The sequence below is a fragment of the Sciurus carolinensis genome, chromosome 16 (genome assembly GCF_902686445.1).
Source record: "Sciurus carolinensis chromosome 16, mSciCar1.2, whole genome shotgun sequence".
Lineage (NCBI taxonomy): Eukaryota > Metazoa > Chordata > Mammalia > Rodentia > Sciuridae > Sciurus > Sciurus carolinensis.
Window position 1 is genome coordinate 55707739 of NC_062228.1, and position 22249 is coordinate 55729987.

Below are 22249 nucleotides of genomic sequence, written 5' to 3' on the forward strand. Positions count from 1 at the left end.
AGTCCATGGCCAAGAGCCCCCCGGGGCACCATGTAGTACCATCAGTAACCACTTCCTTACTGAGAGGGGAGAAGGAAAAGAAAGGGGGGCCCCATGGGCTGGGGTGTGGGAGAGCACCTGCCTGGCACTGGGACCTTGGGTTCCATCCCCGGCACCACAAAACAGGGCAGGGAGGGTGGGTCCAAATTTTACTTACCAGGGAGAAAGGTAAAACACGCCAGCAGGTCTTGCAGCTGAGTCTGGAAGATGGAACTGGCTTTGGATGCCCTTCTCCACAAATACCCCTTTCTCCTGCTGAACTTCAGCAAGGTTGGGGTGCAGACATTTGGGATTACGGGACCACAAGGCAATTCAGAGAGAAGCACCCCTGCCCCCAGGCCTTGACAACCCAATCGGTCCCCAATTGCAAGAACCAATCATGGCTCACTAGCCAACACCCCGTTTCTTTCTTTCTTTTTTTTTTTTTGTGGTGCTGGGGATCGAACCCAGGACTTTGTGCTTGCGACTGAGCTATCTCCCCAGCCCGCCCAACACCCCGTTTCTGCCCGGTGCCTATTGGAATGACTTTCCAACACACCCAGTGGCCAAGTCACCCCAGGTATTGGTGGGGCTTGATCTAAATAGAGAAGAGGATCACACAGCCAGCGCAAAGCCACATATGTAGCACACCAAGGCCCCCCCAGATGTTTTTCAAGTGCATTTCCCAGCCTTTCTGTAGCTTGTCCCCAACTGGGGTGGGGCTATGCAAAATTGTAAGCCCTGTACCCTCCCACCCACAGAGTGCGGGGCGAGGTATAAACACAGAGCGAGGACATAAACACAGGGGTCCCCTTCATCGAGGACCAGAGCAGAACACCAGCAAGGCCCAAATCACCCTGGAGCACCGTCAGCCGCCAAGTCCAGAGCCAGGAGATCAACTCGTAGACATTTTTATTTGCATGTTGGCTTGAGCCCTCTTTTCAAGTTCAAGAGGCAAAAGGGAGGCCGGTAAGGCTGGGAAGTCCTCCCCTGCTCTGCCCTTCTCCCTTTCTCAAGCTGAGCACTTAGGAGTTAAACCACGGGCAATGCCACCCTGCCCTACTGGTTTCTGTCTCTACATTCTCTGGGATATTATAAGGAATCAGTATTTTTTAAAAAGAATAATAAATGCACAATAGATAAGACGAGGGTCACTGGCTGGAGATGCGGGAGGTGCTGCCTGTCCCTCTGGCTGCCTCTATTTACAAGTGTGGAGGCTGAGAGCAGCTCTGCTGGGACCTGGAGGGAGGCCCCTCAGTGGCTGATGGGAGGTGGGGTGCAGGATGCCCTGGGGTCCCCCCGAACTCTCACAGTTGGTCTTCCTGTTCTCCCTGCTCCGCTTCTGCTCTGGCCTCAGCCCTTAGCACCCTGAGGCTCCTGGCCTCACCAGCCCTGGGGACTCTCTTGGGCAGGGTTGGCAACCGGGGAGTGTGCCAGAAGGCTCTCCTGCGCTTTCGAAACCATGAAAACCGCCCAGGGGTCTGGAACCTCACTGTCTTGACCTGTTTCCGGGCCCCAGCCCCTGTGGCCCCCAGACCAGCTGAGGCTTCTGCTTCCTGGATACCCTGGGCGCCCCCAGCCTCTTCCCTCTGATCTCCTGGGGCCCTGGCCCTCTGGTCAGCTGGGGCCTCTGCCCCCTGGTCAGCTGGGACCCCTGCCCTGTGAATGTCTACAGCTTCTTCCCCCTGATCAATTGGTGCCTCTGCTCCCTGGTCAGCTGGGGCCTCTGCCCCCTGCTCAGCTGGAACCCCTGCCCTCTGGTTATCTGCAGCCTCTGCTCCCTCATCAGCTGGGACTCCTGCTCTCTGAATGTCTGCAGCCTCTGCTCCCTGGTCAGCGGGGGCCTCCACCCTCTGATCCTCTGGAGCCTCTGGCCCCTGGTCAGCAGGGGCCTCTGCCCCCTGATTGGCTGGGGCCTCTGCACTCTGGTCAGCTGGGATGTTTGCCCCAGGAGCTGGGGATGCTGCCTCCCCCTTCCTGCGACCTCTGAAGGAGGCCCAGTTTATCTTGGGCCTCCATCGTCTGGGTGAGGGGGCCAGAGGGCTCCTACCTCCAGCGTTTCCTATGCTTTCCCTGGGGCTGGCGCTGTTAGGCCCGTATGCCCCATTTCTCTCTGCCAGGGTGGAGGCCTGTGGGGCCTCCCCGACCTGGAGGCCGGATCTGGGAGCCCACCCCTTCACCCTTCGTTTCAGCTTCCCCCAGGACACCTGGCTGACATACTCTCGCCACCTGTCTGCCTTGGACGGTTGGGGCCCCAGGTTGTCCTCGAACATGGGCACTGGCAGGTTGACCCTGCGGCGCGCGGGCGGGGCGCTGGGCTTCTTCTCCCCGCGCCGGAGGAAGGCCTCCACCAGTTCCTCGTCGTCCTCGCTCTCCAGGTCGCTGCCCAGGAATTTGCTGCCCAAGTAGCTGACGGGCATTTTGCGCACCTTCCTGCGGCTCCGCGGGCCTTTGCCGCCCTTGCCTCTGGAGGTCTCGAAGTCGCTGAAGTCGCTGTCGCTGGCGTTGCTACTGTCGAACGTGCCCACGACCAGCCGAGGCGGAGGAGGGACCATCTGTTGGACTCTCCTCCTCACTCGGGGCTCCTTGGGCTTTTTAGGGGGCTGGGGCGGGTGTGGGGTGCTCTTCTCGATGATGCGGGCCACGTCCTCCAGGGTGCGGCCCTCTTCCTCCAGAAACTGAATCAGCCGCTCCCGAAATTCCGCCTCCTTGGTGGCGGGCTTGGAGATGACCCTCCACACGCCCCCGGCTAGCCTGACCTCCCGGGGGATGAGCAGATAGTCCACGTCCTCCCCGATCTGCAGCATGCCCACCGTGGAGTCCTCCTCCTTGCGGAACACCTTGCCGATCTTCTTAAAGGTCCCCACAGGCTTTAGGGCTTCCACGAGGACGTCCAAATCCACATCTTTGCAGACATCGGGGACGCTCCAGAGGATCAGGCAATCGGGGGACGGGAGGAAGCCCCAGGGGAACCAGCCCCCCACGTGGCTTTTCTCCAGAGTCTTTAAGATCTCCAGGGTGATATCTGGGGCGGGGGGCAAGGAGCCCAACAAACTACGGGTAGCCCCTGACTAGGGGGAGGCGGGGCGGAGGGTCCCGACGACGCTATCCGGAGAGGCTCACCTCCCCTCCTTCCAAGTCCAGTCTAGACCAGTTCGGCTCCCCGCAGAGGGCTGGTGGCTATCAAGTCCCAGGCTGCTTACGTGAGCCGGGATGAGGTCAGGGACCAGGCTCAAAGCCCACTCCAAGATGGTAACGTGTTGTCCCGACTCCAAGTTGGCGCGCAAGGGCTGCGAGCAGTTCTCCCTGGCGCTGGCACCCGGGTCGCGGCTGGGACTTGGAAGAGGTCTTCGCAGACAAAGACGGCTCGGCGTGGCTGTTCAATATGGCCGAGGAGCTCGGAGGCCTCAGCCCAGCCCCCAGCAGGGTCTCCCGCCCCTAGGCAGGCGGCCACCCGCTCCAAGCTGACCTGGACGCGCCGCCCGCCTCCCAGCCCGCGCTCAGGCTGTGCGGTGAGGCGCACGGGCAGGAAGTTCCTCGGCGCCCTCCCGGGTGAGGCCCACCTTCCCTTCTCATCTTACACTCCGTACGGGGGAAGACTGACAGGGGGGCCGTCCACTCCCTTCGGGGCTGCCCTCCCCCCAGGGGTGTGGCTGCGCCCCGGGCCTAGCTCTGGCGGTGGCTTCGGAGCTGAAGGGCGGCGCAGGCCCACGTCAGCACCTTTCCCCAAAGCCTGCAGTCCCCAGAGCTGCCATCCTAAATGTGCAGGTTTCGGCCAAGCCCGGAGGTAGGGTGTTCATGGAGCCGATCATCTGAGAGCCATTGGCGCCGTCCATTACAATTTGAAATCCACGGGACCGTTCCTACCCGCACACCCATCCGTGTGGGTAGAGAAGTCGGTGCCAGGGTCTTACTGTAGCACTCCCTAGTGTGGTGGTTGGCACTAAGTGTGGTGTGCTCACTAAGTGTATGGATGAACCTAGGTGGTCATCTGGAGGGCCTGATTACACTTTATGGTCCACTCTTAGGAAGAAGTTCTACAGGCCTATGAAACAGGTAGCGGCTAAGGCTAGGCAGGTTTTATGGAATCCATGTCCTAGGCACAATTCCAAGTGCTTTCCAAGAATCGACTCATGAAATCCTCACTATAATATGAGGGGGGGAAAAGTCCCATTTTATGATTGGCAAAACAGAGGCCCAAGAACATTAAATCACTTGTTCAAGGTTACATCGCCAGCCAGGAAGTTCTGGATTTGAAAGCAGAACAGTGTTGACTTTGGCGTGGAGGTCAAAGAGTGCAGATTTACCTGTCTGCTGGTCACATGCACAGGGCTCCCCAGTAGAGGTGTCTGGGGAAGGGGACCCCCAGAGGCAGGAGGGATGTGTACTCTTCATTCTACACGTTTTTAGATTGCTTGGATTTTTAGCAATCAAAAATGTTAATTAAAATAAGTTAAATAAAAGAGAAGGCCCTTAGGACCTGTGGCAGGCAGACTATGTCAGAACACCCGGGCTGTGGGGAGCAGAATAGGCAATTCCCCACCTAACTGAGGCAGCAACTCGCTCATGCATGAGCGTGACCTTGGAACAGCACCATGAGATGTGCTGATGGGCTTGTGGGGTGGAACCCTTGCCGCACCCTGGAAGGGAAGGCACGGTGGCTGCTACAGTCTTTTTACAGATTGGAGCTGAGGCTGGTCTGAAGACTCAGCTCTCGTGGAGGACCTGACGGTTGAGCCAGATCTCAGGTGCTAGACTAAACACCAGGCAGACTGCAGGAACAGCTGAAGCTAATCCAGCCCTCCTTCCAGTGTTGGGCTGTTTAACCCCCTAAGAGCCACAGCACGTGAAGCAGCTTATCTGATATGTCTCTGCTGGAAAATCCTCCACCTCATTCAGAGTAAAATCACAGTTCTCACTCCAGTCCACCAGCCTACAGCCTCTGCCCTTCCTCTCTCCTGCCCACTCCTCCTCCCTCCACTCCAGCAGCTGACTTCTTTGCTGTTTCCCTGCCATAGCAGGTTTGTTTCAGCCTCAGGGCCTTTGTGCATGCCCTCCCTCCTCACAGAATGTTCTGTCCCAGCCTTCTCTTTGCAACCTCCTTCACCTCAAATGTCACTTTCTCAGGGGCCCTTCGCTCCCCCCGCCCCACCTTGACTACCACCACCACCAACACCTCCACTGGCAACTGCCATCTCCAGGCCTCCCAGACCCTGTTCAGAGCAGTTTTTCAACGCATAGAATTGCATCCATTGGATTACAAAGGAAGCCAATGAAATACAGGGGTAAAAAGTAATTTTTAACCAACACAAAAGCCAGGTACACTCATGACTTTAATAACAGTATAGAAATGATCTGGTGTGATTTTATTTAACTCAGGAAGGAACCAGGTGGATATATAGAGAAAGAGGGCAGGGAGGGAAAATAGAAAAGAGAGAGGGAAAGAACGCAGATGCGCGGGGGCGGAGGCTACAATCTCGGCGGGGCCTTTGCACAATTACTGGCTCCGTGGGGTTGTTTTTGCTCCTGCAGAGCCGGGTCGTTGGGCTCCACTGCGTTTTCCTCCTCCCGGCGAGCTCCAGCCCAGCCGCGCGCTCAGCCCGGGGCCTCTCGCCGCCACGCCCCTCGCTCTAGCGCGGTTCCTCGCCCTGCCGACCCGTGGTCTCCACGGCAACCAGGGACGCTGCGGGGCCAAGGCGGAGAGATCGCGCGATCCAGGCGCAGCGAAGGGCAGGGGCGGACAGCTCCTCCGCCTGTCCCCTTAAGCCTTCTTCAGGCCTCAGTCCCAAACCAGCTCCCCTGAAAGGCTGTTTTGTAGGGACCAAAATCAAAACTCCTGTGAAGACCCCGGTTTCAAGAATATTGGCTTAAAGTACCCCAACCATAGTGCAGGCCATATAGACCATCTCGTAGAGTGCCTACCTCTCATGCTGGAGGCCCGGGTTCTAGTCCCCAGCACTCTGGGGTTGTGGAAATAACAAACAAGAATCCCAACCCTGAGAGGTGGTGACCTTGGAGATGAGACGTTTGGGTTTTGTAACGGGTATTTTTTTAAGGGGGGGGGGGGGCGGTTAGGATTAACCCAGAAATGAAAAGCCCTAAATTCAACATTCTTATAAAAAAATGCCAACCCTGGGGCTCTGAGACGAACGTTTGTAAACCCAGAGACGCAGGAGGCTGAGACAGGAGGTTTGCAAGTTCGAGGCCAGCGTCAGTCAGCAGAGACCCTGTCTCGTGTTTAAAAAATAAAAATAAAAAAAAGATAGAGCTCAGGTAGGAGTTCTGTAACCGGGAGCCCCCCCTACCCCCCCACCCCCGCTTCAGTTCCCAGTACAAGGAAGAAACATATTGCCACCCCTAGCAGTTCTGTGGGCGATTTTAAGTCCCCAGATCTCTGGCCCTCTGTCACCACAGAAAACAAAACAACAAAAACAATTATATCTTTCACTTCTAATTTGTTTAAAAGAAACAAAAAATCGGAAAAGAATGAAAAAGGAAGAAAAACCTCAACCCAGCCACACTTTTGCCATTAATTTATTTGGTACCAGGGATTGAACCCAGGGGTGCTTTACCACTGAGCCACCTCCCCAGCCCTTTTTTATATTTTTTTAACTTTAGAGACAGGGTGTCACGGAGTTGCTTAGGGCCTCCCTAAGTTACTGAGGTGGCCTCGAACTGCGATCCTCCTGCCTCAGCCTCCCCAGCTGCAGGAACTATAGGCGTGGCCACGGCGCCTGACACTTTTTGCATTAAAAACAAAACTACTAAAAGTGACACACGTGGTGACAGGCAGAGGTTACAAATAGATGTCAAATGAAATGGTCTTTCTCACCCACGCCCCGGACTCCAGCTTCTCCAGGCAAAGAAACCACCTTAAATATGTCGGTCTGTACTGACAACAGGAAAGAGGGAGCGAGGCATTGAAAGGAAAGGGGTCAGGGAGCTCTCCTTAGGGTATGTGTGAAGTTTAGAATTTACTCTACGGGGATTTTTTTCACATCATCCTGAATAATTCTCCGAAGCAGCGCTTCCTGATTTGGGGAGGCAGTGGTGGGGACCGAACCCAGGGCCTCCCGGGTGAGGCCTCTTCTGCTGGGCCGCTCTCCCAGCCCCTGATATTTTTTACTGATTGCCTCACCCTATTAGCGTCTTAGCCCCACCCGGCAGGGACCTGCGTCTGTCTGCTTCCTTCACTGCTCCAGTCTTAGCAGCTAGGGCAAAACTGAGAAATATTCTTCGAGAGAACGAGTGAAGAGTGAGGGGTTGCACCGGATCAGTTACTATGGAACGTGCCTCTTCCGCTCACAGCTTGCCTTGAGGTCTTTCTGCATCCGTGTGTGCTCTTCAATATCCGGGTACCTTTTTCTTGACAGCTACCGCCTCTGCAGAAGCCCATAAGCTACCATATGATGATACTAGTACTAATTGACTTTGGGCGGGTACTAGAGATTGAATCCGTGGGTGCTTTACCACTGAGCCACATTCCAGCCTCCCCCTGCCCCGCCCTTTTCTTTTTGAGACAGGGCGGCGCTGGAGTCTGGCCTTGAACTTGGGCTCCTTGGCCTCAGCCTCAGGAATAGCTGGGATTGCAGATGTGGACCAGCGCACCTGGCAAATTCACTTTTACTGAGCACCTACTTTGTCCTTGGCCCTATGAATTTTCTTATTTAATCCCAACAACTCCGCCTCAATGAATGTTATTCCCATTTTTTTCAGATGAGAAACTCTGAGGCCAAAGATAATCACACAGCTAGGCAGTGGCAGAACCAAGCTTTGAATGGCTCAGGTCTGTTAGATTCCAGCCGCCACACTCTTAGCCCCTGCTCAGCTGCCCTGCTGCCGCCAGTGGGTGGGGCTGGGAGGCAGGGCTGGTGGGAAGATCCCCAGAGATTTCTCTCTCACATGGTATCAGTCATCTTGGCATTGTCACCAGATGTGTCCTCAATCTTAAATGCCTAGAAATCAGATCCCCATCTACAATGGACAGGATATAAATTACTCACACTCTGAAGCAAGTGCTGACCAGTTAACTGACAGCGTGGGAAGTTGGTCCCCAAGACATACAGCAAGCAGCGGCACTGGGGTCAGCAGCCTGGTCACTTAACTGGGCTCCCTTCCCCCACCCCCAATTCAATCTACCAGAGATCTGCAAGTCGCCGGGAGGGTGTAGAAGCAAAGGCAGCAGGTCACATCTCCGAGGACTTCGTTCATTCATCCATTCATTCTGCACATTTCTCCACAATAATGCTGCTCAAACCTAGGTGCACATTAGAATCCCCGGGGAAAGTTCGAGAGATCAGTTTCCTGAGTAGGACGCAGGGGATCAGAATGTCTTGGGGTAGGGAAAGTGTGCTGCTTTAAAAAATAAAATAAAAAATCTCTGAGAAAGTGTGAGGCCAGGGGTGGGTGGGGTCCAGCAACCACAGGCAGGAATCCAGCGTCCCCAGAGGAGTTGAGTCAGCTGGAACTATTGCACAGGAGGCAGACCGGAAGTGGGAGTTCCTCCATTTCGAGCAGTTTAGAGGCCCCTTTAGTGAGGCGTGGAGCCAGAAAATTTAGAAATTGTACCTAGGGAGCTGACTGTCGACTGACAGCTGACCTCCCAAGGAGCCGCCTCACCTTCACCGCCAGGTGCAGCCTCAGCATCTTAGATTCCATCCTCTGAGCTTCATGACCCCCCTCCGCTGTGGGGACCGTTATGATGGTCCCATTTCACCGGCAAGGAAACTGAGGCATGCAGATTAAGTAAGTAACCCAGGGAGCCCCCCGCCTCCCAACTGCTCTGCCCTGGTTTTCTTTTTTTTAAATATTTGTTTTAGTTGTCGAAGGGCTTTATTTATACATTTATCTACTTATTTATTTATTTATATGTGGTGCTGAGGATGGAACCCAGTGCCTCCCACATGCAAGGCAAGCGCTCCACCACAGAGCCACAACCCCAGCCCCCTGTCTTGTTTTTTATTTTTTAAAATTCTTTTTATTGAGGTATACTTTGCATCTGATACAGTGTAGGCTTTTTAATGTTCAATGTGTTTTAGAGTCACTGTCACCACAGTCAACATGTGGAACACTTCCATCATCCCCAAAATATTCCCTCCTGCCTACTCCCAATCCCCAGCAACCACGGATCTCAGTTCTACACAGTCGCACTTATTTTGGGGGGAGGAAGGCTACTGGGATTGAACTCAGGGACACTCGACCACCAAGCCACATCCCCAGCACTATTTCGTATTTTATTTAGAGACGGGGTCTCACTGAGTTGCTTAACCTGGTTTTTGCTGAGGCTGACTTTGAACTTGGGATCCTCCTACCTCAACCTCCCCAGTGGCTGGGATTACCAAAAGCCAAAGCCCTGGCCCATTGTGTTTTTTCTACAGTTTTACAAAAACGGAATCATATGGCGGGCATCCTTTTCTCATCCGGCTTCTTTCCTGAGATCCTCGGTGATGCTGCGCATGTCTGAGGTCGCTCTTTTAAAAAAAATCATATATATTTTTTAGTTGTCGATGGACCTTTATTTAATTTATTTATTTATATGTGGTGCTGAGGATCAAATGCAGTGCCTCCCACATGCTAGGCAAGTGCTCCACCACCGAGCCAAAACCCCGGCCCCTGAGCTCACTCTTGTTGCTGTATCCTATTCTATTGTGTGAACATGCAAAGTTGATCCGTTTTCCTATTTGTTCTTGATCTGGGTTGTTTCCAGCTTGGGGTTCTTGAACTGCTGTGAATATTTCCAGAGTCTAAGTTTCTAATGCAAGGGGCACACGCTCTATAGCAAAGAACCCGGTGGCATGAGGAATATTAGACCCATTTCATGGATAAAGAAACCGAGGTTCAGAAAGGTGAAGTCACCCTTTCCCCCCCCCAGAGTCACACAGCTAGTTGGTGGCAAAGGCAAGAATCAAACCCAGGTCTGTGCATTCCAGGGCCTCCGATGCCCTTTCTGTTGTGGCCCCAGCAGATGGCGGGGCACGGGTTGGTTAACTGTCGCCCAAGAGGCATTACCCTGGCATATTTGCCTGGGTTGCTCTTGGCCTCCAAGCTCCAAAACAGCCTTCTGCAGGCACACAGAGAACACACACCTCTCTTGAGGAACTTTTATCAAGTCCAGGAATCTGAGATGGAAAAGCAGGTTAAGTTCTTCTTTGTCAATGCAACACATGGCCGTCTCTGGTCCAGGATCCCAGGGGCAGCACTTAACAGCTCCTTCCTCGCAGTCATTCACACAGCACATTTTTGTTGTTGTTGTGTTTTGTTTATTTGTTTTTGTGCTGGGGACTGAACCCAGGTTTGCTTTACCACCAGGTTCCAACCCTATCCCTTTTTATTTTTGGAGACAAGTTCGCACCAAGTTGCTGAGGGCCTCACTAAGTTGCTGAGGCTGGCTTCAAACTTGCAATGCTCAGTCTCACAGTCGCTGGGATAGCAGGCAAAGGCCACCACCCCCAGCCTGGCTCCACAGCCGCACGTTTACCCACACCTCTAAACCTGCCGAAATAGGTCACTCTGTCCCATTTCACAGATAAGATACCTGAGGCCCAGGAAGGTCAAACACCTTGCCCAGGCTCTCACCCTGGTTCTAATCCAATTCCTTGTCTGCACTTCTGAAATCTGAAGGACTCTGAAAACTGAGAGCACCAGTAAAAGACATTAGGAAACCAGTCATGGTGGTTGTGCCTGTAGTCCTGGCTATTCAGGAGGAGGAGGCAGGAGGATCCCTGAGCCCAGGAGTTTGCAGCTAACCTGTGCAACATAGAAACAGGAAGGAAGGAAGGAGTGAGGGAGGGAGGGAAGGAGGAAGGAAGGAAGGAAGGAAGGAAGGAAGGAAGGAAGGAAAGGGAAGGAAAAGAGGAAAAATCTAGAGATAAGACCTAGGCAAATGTAAGGTTATTTATGGTCTTATTTGGTGTCAATATGCTGTCTTTTTCTACAACAATATGTGATTATGGGGGCTGCTCAGTCCCTGGGAGTAAATCCTGCAATCTAAGTTTGTCACCATATCATTGTTCTAAAACTCGAAGCTCTCTGGGCTGAGTGTGCAGCTCGGCGGCAGATCTCTTGCTTAGTGGTGCAAAACCCCGGGTCCCATCCCCAGCAGTACAAAAAATAATAAAATTCAAAACTGTCCCAATTCTGAACTCCAGCTGGCAGGAGGGCTTTGTCGAGGGACTGTGGACCTACAGTGCAGCACCTTACAGATGAAGGAAACTTCGGGAAAGCATATATTTTCCCCTCAAATACTGAGGACTAATGAGTTGAAAGAAGCCAGGAGGCAAAGTACTCCCTGTCCTTTTTCTCTGTCTGCCTAAAGGCAGGACATAAATCCTCCTCTACTGGACACAGCTTTTATCATCAGAGCCAGGCAGCAGAGGCATCTGAGAACAAACAGAGTCTTCCCATTTATTTGCATTCCACCAGGTTCCGCTTTTAAGTGGCCGCTTTGTCTTGTCGGGGCGCTAGATTGATCATGGCTCTGGGGCTGCAGCTCAGGGGTAGCCCTTCCCAGCACGCAGGAGGCCCTGGGTTCCACCCTCCAGCCACGAAAGCAAAAACCTAACCAGCATGCCAGCGAAAACCCACAGAGTGACTGCTCTTTGTCGAAAAGGTATGATCTTGCTTTGGTCATTGTCCCCTCTCCTCTTCCCCCCCCCCCCCATGCTGGGGATTGAACCCAGGGCCTTGTGCTGGCTAGGCAAGCACTCTACACTGAGCTACATCCCCAACCCCTGTCCCCTCTCCTGATCTTTTGCATAGTACCTTGGAAGCACAGGATCCCTAAGCTGCTTTTATCCCCAGTAAACGGTCCCACCTTTCACATCAGCCACTGGAAAATGGCCTCAGATTCTGGGAAGCTCAGGACGTAGAAGGAACTCACACATTTTGGTCCTCTTGGCACTCATGATTGGATAACACACCTTTTAAAAATGATGCAGTCCCGGAAAACTCAGGCAAACCACAGGAGAGGTTTTTTAAACTTTTTTTTTTTTTTTTTTTTAACAGTCAGATAGTTTTTCCAAATTAAAAAATCTTCTATGGACCGCCACCACTACCCCCTCCAACTTCCCAAAACATTAAAGAGCAGACTGGTTTCATTTGCATACATTTATTCTGTCAGTTCTTATTTGTACAGTAGAACATCAACCACAAAGAGCGATAAAGGGGTTTAGCTAAGCCCACCTTTGAGATCGGGGTTGACGAAGACTCGCTGTAGCCCATCCAATCTACCCATGAACTTCCACCTGGGATGGGCGGTGCTAGTGAAGCCTTGACTGCGGTAAGCAACTCAAGGTGTTGACAGTCTTTGATCTGACAATGTGCACTACAACCCCATCAGACTCAACAGGTCCAGAAAACCTCCCAAAGGAAGTGGCGAATGGGCATGGGCATGGGCCACGTCAAAGCCACCATACACTCAGGTTGTGTATCACAAACACAAAAGCTAGAGGGAGAGACACCCCAAACCACAATAAGCACAAATACTGTCTCAGGCTGCAAGACAATGATAAGAAATGTCACACTGTCCTCTATGATTATATACAAGGATTATGCCCTGACAGGAGCACGGCATGCAACCAACAAACGTGCTGGAGGCCGTGTGGCCATTGTCCAGGTTCAGACTGTGATGGAACAAGAAGCACAGTGTAGAACATTCTGCACGTGGGCATGCCCGGGGTGGGAATTCACAGGCGATGAAACGATAACACACAGGGCTGCAAATTTCTTGATCATGGATGGGCAGAAGTTCAAATATATATGTGAGGATGGCAGGAAAGGCTTTATCCCACCATTGTGTATGTGCACGCGCGCACAAACACACACACACACACACACACACACGCACACACAGGTCAACGCTTGGGAAATGGGCAGAAATCGGAGTCTTCAAGGTTTGGGTTTGGTGACATCAACCAAGTGAATTCTAAAAATTCCTTAGGTTTCTTGCTGGGAACCAGGGCACCTAACAGGACCTGAGGGTCGGGCTGTAAGGGGAGCTTGGCCAGAGAGAGCCTCCACCTTTTGGCTCTGGCGGGGGTTGTGGGGACAGCTTCCCAAAAATAAGAAAGGGGGATGGATGCTAGAGGTCCCAGACATGACTGATGCCCACCATCCTATGACACCAGAGGAATCCAGTGTTATAAGTTGGTAGATAAGAATCTGAGTGTGTGTGTGTATGTGTGTGTGTGTGTGTGTGTGTAAATTACATTTGGGGGGGTGCTGGGGATCAAACCCAGGGCCTTGTGCTTACAAGGCAAGCACTCTTGTAAATTACATTTTTAAAAATAAAGTCATTCAAACCTTTGCAGATCCCTGAACGGATGACAGAAGTTTGCAAAGTCAGTCTGGTGTCCCCAAAGGAGGGATGACTGGACCCACTCACAATTGGATTTTACCTGATTCTTTTTCTCCTTCATTCCAGGGGACTCAGCTCATGGACTTGGGGACTCAATGTTACTTAATAACTGCTCAAAGTGAACTCTTACATTTTCTGCTCTTTTATGTGAAGTGTTGCCTTTTGTTCTTTAGAGAGTAGAGCAAGCGTCCCCCACCCTCCCAGGACCTAATGTGGGGACACCTGCACTTCCTCCCAGGCGCCAATCAGGGGAGAAGGGCCTGGTTTCACCGCTTCTGCAGGGGAGACAACGTGTGGAGAACAGCGACAGCTTTTGAGAGTCACACATAGAGTAGAGTTCCTCACCAAGGTTTCTGCTTGACGTGCTAAACAAGGTGGTCCATTCCGGACAAGTTCGTGTCAGAGGTACATTCAAGGGTCATCCTTTTGAAAGACGGAAAACCGCTCTAGACTGCAATGGAAGGATTTCCAGAAGGATGTAAAGATAAAAGAGTCTAGGTCCCCTGCCCCCCACAAGCGGGGCGGTGCGCGACACACCAGGGCGGTAACGATGGCGGAGCAAGGATCGCCCTGACAGTCTTCCTTCCCGGCTGTGCTTGAATTTTCCTCGACTCTAGCAAGAGACCTGCAAAACCTTGAAATCCAAGACACTGTGTGTCTGTCCTCCATTTCCTGCAAACCCCAGCAGGCGCCTGGGGGCAGCCACGGTCTCCGTGGCAACGGTGGGACGCGCAGCTGGGCTCTGGCTCCGACTGCGACTGCGCAGCTGGTCGGCTCGGTCTCCCAGTTGTTAGGAGTCGTTTACGGATCTGTGTGACCCTTCCTCATTCAGAAGTTACCCTCACTCACTCAAATAATACCCGCGCACATACTCAGGTGCATACTCTCAAATGTCACCCATAACTCCTCAAATTATTACCCACTGGATCTCGTAGAGCACAATCAGATGCCACCCATACTCTCCAATCTCACAGCAGATGCAGCCCACACGCTGAGCGCCCTGCTCACTCACATGTATTCAGGTGACTCAATAGTCACCCGCACCAACATTGACTATGACAGCCACGAGGGCAAGGTTTAGATTTGTTCCCGCCATTTCCCCAGTGCCTAGCACAAGGCAGATGCTCAGGAAATATTTGTTGGTTAGACGACTGATAATTGATGAATGAAGTATCCAGACCCAATCAGAGGTGAGCGCTGAGCCCCTACCTACATCTACTGGAATAATACCTCCGCTCACTTAGATGCATCCAAGCAACACAATTACTACTACCAGTGTCATGAAGGCAGGGATTTTGTTTTAGTGCCTTCTGTATCCCCAGCTCTTAGGATAAAGCTAGGACACAGTAGGTGCACCATAAATATCCGCAGAGTGAATGAAAGAAGGAAGGAAAGACCCCCACTCAACCAGACGTTAGCCACACCCACTGGGCTGTAACCCACAAGTTAGATAAAAATGCCTAGCCGCATTCACACTAGTCGCATGTCCCCTGACACTCAGACGGTACTCATTCTTCCTCAGAAGTCACCCACTCATTGGAACAACAACCATCGCTTCGCGCAGGTTACCCACACTCACTGCATCCCCCCGATTCGTCGACTGGTGCCGCCCTCCCCCAGTCATCCCTCCGACCACTCAGAAGACTCCCACCCTCCTGCTCCACGTGCCCTGGGCCCACCAACGACGGCTCACAGCTTCTTGTCGGAGGCGTGGTGCCGACGACGGTTTTTCTTGTGCTTCCTCTTGTTTCTCTTGCCCTCTCCAGCCTTGTTCTCCTTCTCCAGGGAGTCCAGGGGTGGCACCGCATCCAGCCTGGCAGTGGCCCCAGCCTCTGGGAGCTCCCCAGACAGGGGCATGCAGCACTTCATTGCGGGCAGCTCTCTGGGACCTGTCGCTGTCGGGCACAGTTCCTGTCTCAGGACCCGGGCCACATCTTCCACCGTTCTGCCCTCGCTCTGCAGGAACAGGTTCAGTTTGGTCAGGAATTCGATGTCCTGCTTCCGGGGCATGTAGACCACTCTCCACGTCCCACCCTTGCCCTTGATCTCCCTGGGGACCACGGCATAATTGAGATCCTCCGCCAGTCTAATGATGGCTGCCTTGGATCTGTCTTCCTCCAGAAAGGCTTTCCCCGCCACTTCGAATTTGCCCAGAGGCTTGAGAGGGACCCGTATGATCTCTTCAAATTCCTCGTGGTTGCAGTCCTCCGGAATCCCCAGGATCATCAGGGACTTGTAACTGTCCACCTCCAGGGCCTTGCACCCGTGCTCCAACAGTGCAATGTCCTTTACGCCAAACAGCATCTTGCCCAACTCTTTGAGGCAGCTGTATGCCCGCTGGTGCGTGCTTGAGCTGCCTCGGGAATCCAAAAACTGATCCAGGGTGCCACGATCTCTCTTCAAAGCCTACCTGGGAATGAGGCCTCACTGGCGGAGGCTAGGGACAGACCCAGTTTAGAAGCTCAGTCAAGGGCGTCCGCGGCCCCTGCGCGCCCGGCTGCCAGACGTAGCCCTCGGAGAGCGCTCGTGGGAATTCCCAGGGACTCACGCGTGCCAGGCAAGCCGCGGTGGGCGTTTGCCAGCTGCCTCCCGGGTCCTGGGCAAGGCCGCACCAGGGAGGATCTGAGATGCTGCTTCCTCTTTATTCGTCGTGGCCTCCAAAGGTCCCCAGGCCCCGACAGTCTCAGCAGACTTGGGACTGCTGATCTCGCCGGGGCTGCTGTCACCAGAGTGTCGTGGGTGCGGGTCTGGCAGGCAGGGTGACTTGTCCCTTACCGCTGGCCCAGAGGTTGCCCTTAGTGCCCCGGGGCGGGGCTAAGACCAGGACGTGGCCGCTGCACTTGCTCCCGCAGTGACGTCACCGCCTTCTTCCGTTCTGCGGCCCGGAGGTCTCCATGGCAACCGCTAGAGCATCGCCTCTGCCATTGGCGGGCCCTGTCGCATTGAAATCAGAGTCCGAGGGGGTCATTTGGAGGTGAAGGGTCAGCTACCCAATTTCAAAAGTAGCCACTCTTCTTTAAGATAATGGCTGATTCCGGGGGCTGGGGTGGGGGCGGGGGTGGGGCACAAGGAAGAGACAAGATCAACCTGGAACTTCTTTTGAGGACAGAAATTTGGGAAATATTTAAAGACAGATAAGAACACCTGGAAGGACCCAGATGGCAGCTTAAAGGACCCCCGCTGGCCAATTCAGACGTTTTGAGCACCAAAGTTAGAAATAAGAGTAACAGATTATAACCCCTTAAATGAAAAAAAGAATGCATGAGTTCGTGAATGGAAAGCTGGTTGAGGACTGTGCGCTATTACATTGTCTCAATGCCTTTGTCCTTGTAATACTTTATTTTTAAAAAGTCTGATTCACTTATTTCACGATCATGAATTTCTTGGAAAACTTACTGGTGAAGTGTTACAAAGCAATCAGGAGATTACAAAGTCCAGAAGAATAAGCCCTTTCTATCGTTCCACAGCTTAATTCTTATGTGGCCAGCAGTTTCAATGTCACAGATTGCAGTCTGCGTTTGCCTGTGCTCTTCCATGCATGGCCTGGACTCCTTTCCTGCAGACAACTAATGGGAGGCCAGCGGAAGCCTGGAGCTGCTGAGGAGGAGGGCAGAGGGAGGGGGTGTGGGGGAGAGGGAGAGAGAGAGAGAGAGAGAGAGAGAGAGAGAGAGAGAGAGAGAAGAGAAGAAGAAGAAGAAGAAGAGAGGGAGAGAGAGAGAAAGAAAGGGAGAGAGAAAGAGGGAGAGAGGAAGGAGAGAGAGAGAGAAGAAGGAGAGAAGAAGAGAGAGAGAGGAAGAGAGAGAGAGAGAGAGAGAGAGAGAGAGAGAGAGAGGAAGAGAGGGAAAGAGGAGAGAAAGAGAAGAAGAAGAAGAAGAAGAAGAAGAAGAAATATAAAGGAGAGAGAGAGGAAGAGAGGGGAAGAGAGGAGAGAAAGAGAAGAAGAAAGAAGAAGAAGAAGAAGAGAGAAGAGAAAGAGAAGAAGGAGGAGGAGGAGGAAGAGAGAGAGCTATAAAGGAGAGAGAGAGAGGGGGAGAGAGAAAGAAAGGGAGAGAGAGAGAGGGAGAGAGAGAGGTGAATATGTATCGTGTATTAATACTGTGGGTTGCCACTTGATAATGCTGGCTTCCAATTTAATCTCTTGTCCCTATAATACTTATTCATCAAAGGGACAAACACCCTTTACAATGGAATGTCCTTACTTTTTTTTTTTTTTTTTTTTTTTTGAGACAGGCTCTCCCTGAGTTGCTTAGCACCTCACTAAATTGTTGAGGCTGGCCAAGAACTCGCCATCCTCTCGCCTCAGCCTCCCAAGTCCCTGGGATAACAGGTGTGCATCCCCCACGCCCAAAGGAATGTCCTTCTTTATAGGACACACCCCCCCACACAATATTCAGGGAGGATGTGGCACCAGATCAGCAATTTACTCTCTGAAAAAAACTTCTCTGTGGTAACTTTTGTGTAGGTTTGTGGTTGTTTCAGATAAAAATTACACAGGGAAAAAGAAATATCCCCTAACCCATCACTCCCACCTTGTTTGTTCTGCCCCTCCCTATCCCATTAATAAAAGCCTCAGGTCTGGTTGAATTGGCTACCCCACCCCCAGCTCCAAGGGCGGGTCCTGATGGGCTCCATCTAACAACCACACCCCCTTGCCACTTGACTGCTTCAGAAATGGTCACCCACTGGGGCTAAAAACAAACAGGACATTATGCCTCCCTGGTCAGAGAGATTGGTTAAGATTGGTTAAGGGCTGGACTCTTTTTTTCTTTATCTTTAAAAAATTTTTTTTTTATTTGTTCTAATTGGTCATACGTGACAGAACACACTTTCACACATGGTACACAAAAGGAGCACAACTTCTCCTTCCCCTGGCTGTACATGGTGCTGAGTCACACCAGTAGTGTAATCATGCATGTGTACAGGGTTATCATGTCTGTCTTATTCCTCCCCAACCCCACCGCCCCACCCCACCCACTCCCCTCTGTACAATCCAAATTTCCTTCATTCTTCCCTACCCACCCCACACTATGAATCAGCATCCACTTACCAGCGAAAACATTAGGCCTTTGGTTTTGTGGGATTGGCTTATTTCATTTAGCATGATATTCTCTAGTTACATCCATTTACCTGCAAATGCCATCATTTCATTCTTCTTTAAGGCTGAGTAATATTCCGTTCTGTATAGGTACTACATTTTCTTTATCCATTCATCTGTTGAAGGGCATCTAGGTTGATCCTATGGTTTAGCTGTTGTGAATTAAGCTGCTATAAACATTGATGTGGCTGTGTCACTGTAGTGTGCTGATTTTAAGTCCTTTGGGTATAAACTGAGGAGTGGGATAGCTGGGTCAAATGGTGGGTCCATTCCAAATTGACTTGGGAACCTCCATACTGCTGTCCATAGTGGTTGCCCCAATCTGCAGTCCCAAGGGTTGTACTCTTGAACTCGGTAAATCCATTAGAATGAAACTAAGGACTTCTGTGACTAGTAAAGGTAGGGAGACTTTCTCTCTCCCCCGACATATGAAGAGTAAGTATAGGAGCAGCAGGAGACCATCCTGGCTTCCGGAGAGAAGCCATTTCTTTTTGGTGCTGAGGATGGAACCCAAGAATCCCTTCATGCTAAGCACCCACTGTACCACTGAGCTACCTCCACAATCCTGGGAGAGGCTATTCTGAGGAGGACAGTAGAGCTGAATCACTACCAACCAAGCCATCATCTCGATGATGCCATGTGTCTCTGGATCAAATCATACCTGAAACCCATTCCTCTGAAACCTTATTGATCGATGCTCATGGATTTCACCAGATGTAGTGAGGAGAAAACCCATACACCGAACAGCACCCAAACCAGTAAATGGACGTCCTCAGCATCCCCAGAAGGGTGTGGTGCTTTTTCCAAGTCACCGTATCCTTTCAAGGGTAGCCTGACTTCCACGTCGTGGAAGAGTTCTGGGTTTGTACTTGCGTGTGATGGAACCACAGAGTAGGTGCCTGTGTTTCCGGTGAGCACACGTGTACGCGTGCTGGCTGTGTACCAAGAGAGGCAGCGCAGCGTTGCTCTGGTCTCCAAGGACACACTTCCTCCTCACCTTTCTGAGACTTCCTCCCATCCATGTGCCCTTCTCCTTTGAGTCATCCTGGAGCAGACTGGACAGGTGGTACGCTCAAACTTTAGGGCAGGCAGGGCTCTGGGGGTGACGCGGAGGGAAAAGGCCCTTCTAAGTGGGAATGTGGCCTTTCTCCGGGACCTTACACCCAGCGTCTTGCCATGGGGGACCTGCCTCCAGTGGCCCGTGCGGGCATGTGGGTGGGCAGGTGGCAGCATCTGAAGAGGAGCAGGGAGAGTTTTAGTGACCTTGCGTACTGTCCCAGGGAATGTCACTGAGGAGGGAAAACTGTAAGTCCGAGGCCACAGATTGGAACCCTAGCCACAGGAAACTGGTCTTCAGATCCGTTTTATTTGTTCAACCTTACTTTTTAAAACTTTTAAAAGTCAGTGACTGGCTTTTAAAAATAAATGTAAAAGAAATTATAGATTTCTGGCTTCCCTTTAAAATGAGAGATTCTGCTGGGCAAGGTAGGCCACACCTCTGGTCCCAGTGACTTGGGAGGCTGAGGCAGGAGAATCGCTTGAGCCCAGGAATTTGGGGCCAGCCTGGAAAATATACCAAGATTCCATCTCTTAAAAAAAAAAAAGAGCAGGGGGCAAGAGAGGATCTGCCAAAACGGACCTTCATTATGATCTGATGAAAATCTGTTGGGACTGAGAAGCACCTGCCTCCCTTTCAGAGGCAGTGCCTGGTCTAGTTTTCCACAGGCCCCACCAGTCCCTATTGCACCACCCTTCCTGGATTTCTGTATGTACTTACCCATCTTATCTTTGTAGGTACTAGAATTTTAAATGCCTGATTGACACCATTGTCGTTGTCAATAACCTTCTTATTATGAATTTCACCCTTCCATATTTGAGTAATTCTTCATAAAGGAATTTAAACACTGATTTGTGGTGGAGATACCCATGTCACCAGTCCACAGAGGCTTCACTTTTGTGTCGAGCTTCCATAACAGCCAACTGAAGCCCCTGCCTCTTTTTGCTGCGGTGCCAGGGATGGAAGCCAGGACTCTGCAGGCTAAGCATGTGCCTTACCGCCGAGTGACACCCCAGCCTAGGCTAGTCCCTTTTGATGTTCCCGCCCTCTCCTCTGGGTTCTGATCTCCCCCATTTGACCCATGATCACCAAAGATCCAATTCCCATAACGAGTTCCTCCGGCGTGTGACCCACAGAGGCCCTGTTGACCTTGGAGAGGAGTAGGACAGGGCTAGGCTAACCCATTTCTTCTCAAGTTTTCCAGTAAAGAGAAGAAAAGGAAAGCTCGCCTTCCCCTCTAGGGGTTTCAAGAACCAGCTCTTCCACAGGGATTTCTTTGAAACTTTATTTATTTAGGTACCGGGGATTGAACCAGGGGCACTTAACCACTGAGCCACCTCCCCAGCCCTTTTTGTATTTTATTTGGAGGCAGGGTCTTGCTGAGTTGCTTAGCACCTCATTAAGTTGCTGAGACTGGCTTTGAACTCCTGATCCTCCTGCCTCAGCCTCCCAAATTGCTGGGAGTACAGGCATGCACCACCCAGGCTGGCTGAAGCTTTATTTTGACATTAAAAAGTCACCTTCAGGGGCTGGGGTTGTGGCTCAGTGGAAGAGCACTTGCCTAGCATGTGCGAGGCACCGGGTTGAATCCTCAGAACCACATAAAAATAAATCAAGTAAAGGCATTGTGTCCACATACGACTAAAAATAAAATAATTAAAAAAAAAAAAAGTCACCTTCAGCCAGGCTCAGTGGTGCATGCCTGTAATCCCAGCAGCTCAGGAGGCTGAGGCAGGAGGATCACAAGTTCAAGGCCAGTCTCGGCAATTTAGTGAGGCCCTGAGCAATTCAGTAAGACACTATCTCTAAATAAAAGAACAACAACAACAACAACAAAAAAGGGCTGGGATGTGGCTCAGTGGTGGCGCGCCCTGGGTTCAATCCCCAGTACCAAGAGAAAAAAAAGAAAAAAGAAAGAAAGAAAGAAAGAAACTCACCTTCAGGGGTTGGGGAATAGCTCAGCAGTAAAGAGCTTACCCAGCTTGTGCTAGGACCTGGGTTCTATCCCCAGTATCAAAAAAGAAAAAAAAAAAAAAATTCTCCTTCAAGTGCAGACAGAGTGTTCATTATGCACAAAGATGACTCCTCCTAGTGGGCAGTGCACACTGTGACTCTGAATCCTGGCACTTGGGGTGCCTCCCTGGTCGGTGCACATTCCAATGCGAGAAGCAGGCAACAGAACAGTTCGTTCATTGGATCCACCAATCTCTCCTGAGAGGTCTCCTTGTTCCAGGCCTGGGCTACCGTGCTGGGCACCGGCAGAGAGCAGGGCCGCTGGGCTTTCAGGAGCTCCGCCCAGCAGCCTTGCCGACCTCTGCCTGTTTTCAGCAGGAGAAGCCCTGTAATCACCAGGAAGAAGCCCTGTAATCACCTGGCGCGGGGCGGGCAGTACACGGCACGCTGATTGAGCTTAGTATCCCCGGGACATCTTCCGCTAGAATTTAAAGAGAGTGGCATGAAGTGCTTTGGGAGGCCCAGCAACTAGTCCGGCCCAGCTGCATCTGGGAAGCCTTCCGGGAGGAGGTGACATTTGGGAGTCTGTTTTGTTTTCTTTTTTTGCAGTGCTAGGGGCTGAACCCTGTTCCTCAGGCATGCGAGGAGACAGCTCTCACTACTGAGCTACACCCCAGCCCCAGGGTGACATCTTGATGGACGGATGGATACAACCCTACAAAACACCTTTTTTTTTTTTTCCCCCTGTTTCTTTTTAATTTCATTCTAATGA

At 51.9% G+C, this 22249-nt stretch overlaps 2 protein-coding genes across 2 annotated transcripts; both read right to left on the reverse strand.

Annotated features, from left to right (window-relative positions):
• Nucleotides 1-918: 918 nt before the first annotated feature.
• On the reverse strand, nucleotides 919-3578 carry Ccdc8 (coiled-coil domain containing 8). The gene has a single exon (XM_047528882.1). The coding sequence runs from the start codon at nucleotides 2823-2825 to the stop codon at nucleotides 1326-1328; it is 1500 nt and encodes a 499-aa protein (XP_047384838.1). The 5' UTR covers nucleotides 2826-3578; the 3' UTR covers nucleotides 919-1325.
• An 8510-nt stretch (nucleotides 3579-12088) lies between these two features.
• On the reverse strand, nucleotides 12089-16223 carry Pnma8c (PNMA family member 8C). The gene has a single exon (XM_047527112.1). The coding sequence runs from the start codon at nucleotides 15674-15676 to the stop codon at nucleotides 15062-15064; it is 615 nt and encodes a 204-aa protein (XP_047383068.1). The 5' UTR covers nucleotides 15677-16223; the 3' UTR covers nucleotides 12089-15061.
• Nucleotides 16224-22249: the final 6026 nt, after the last annotated feature.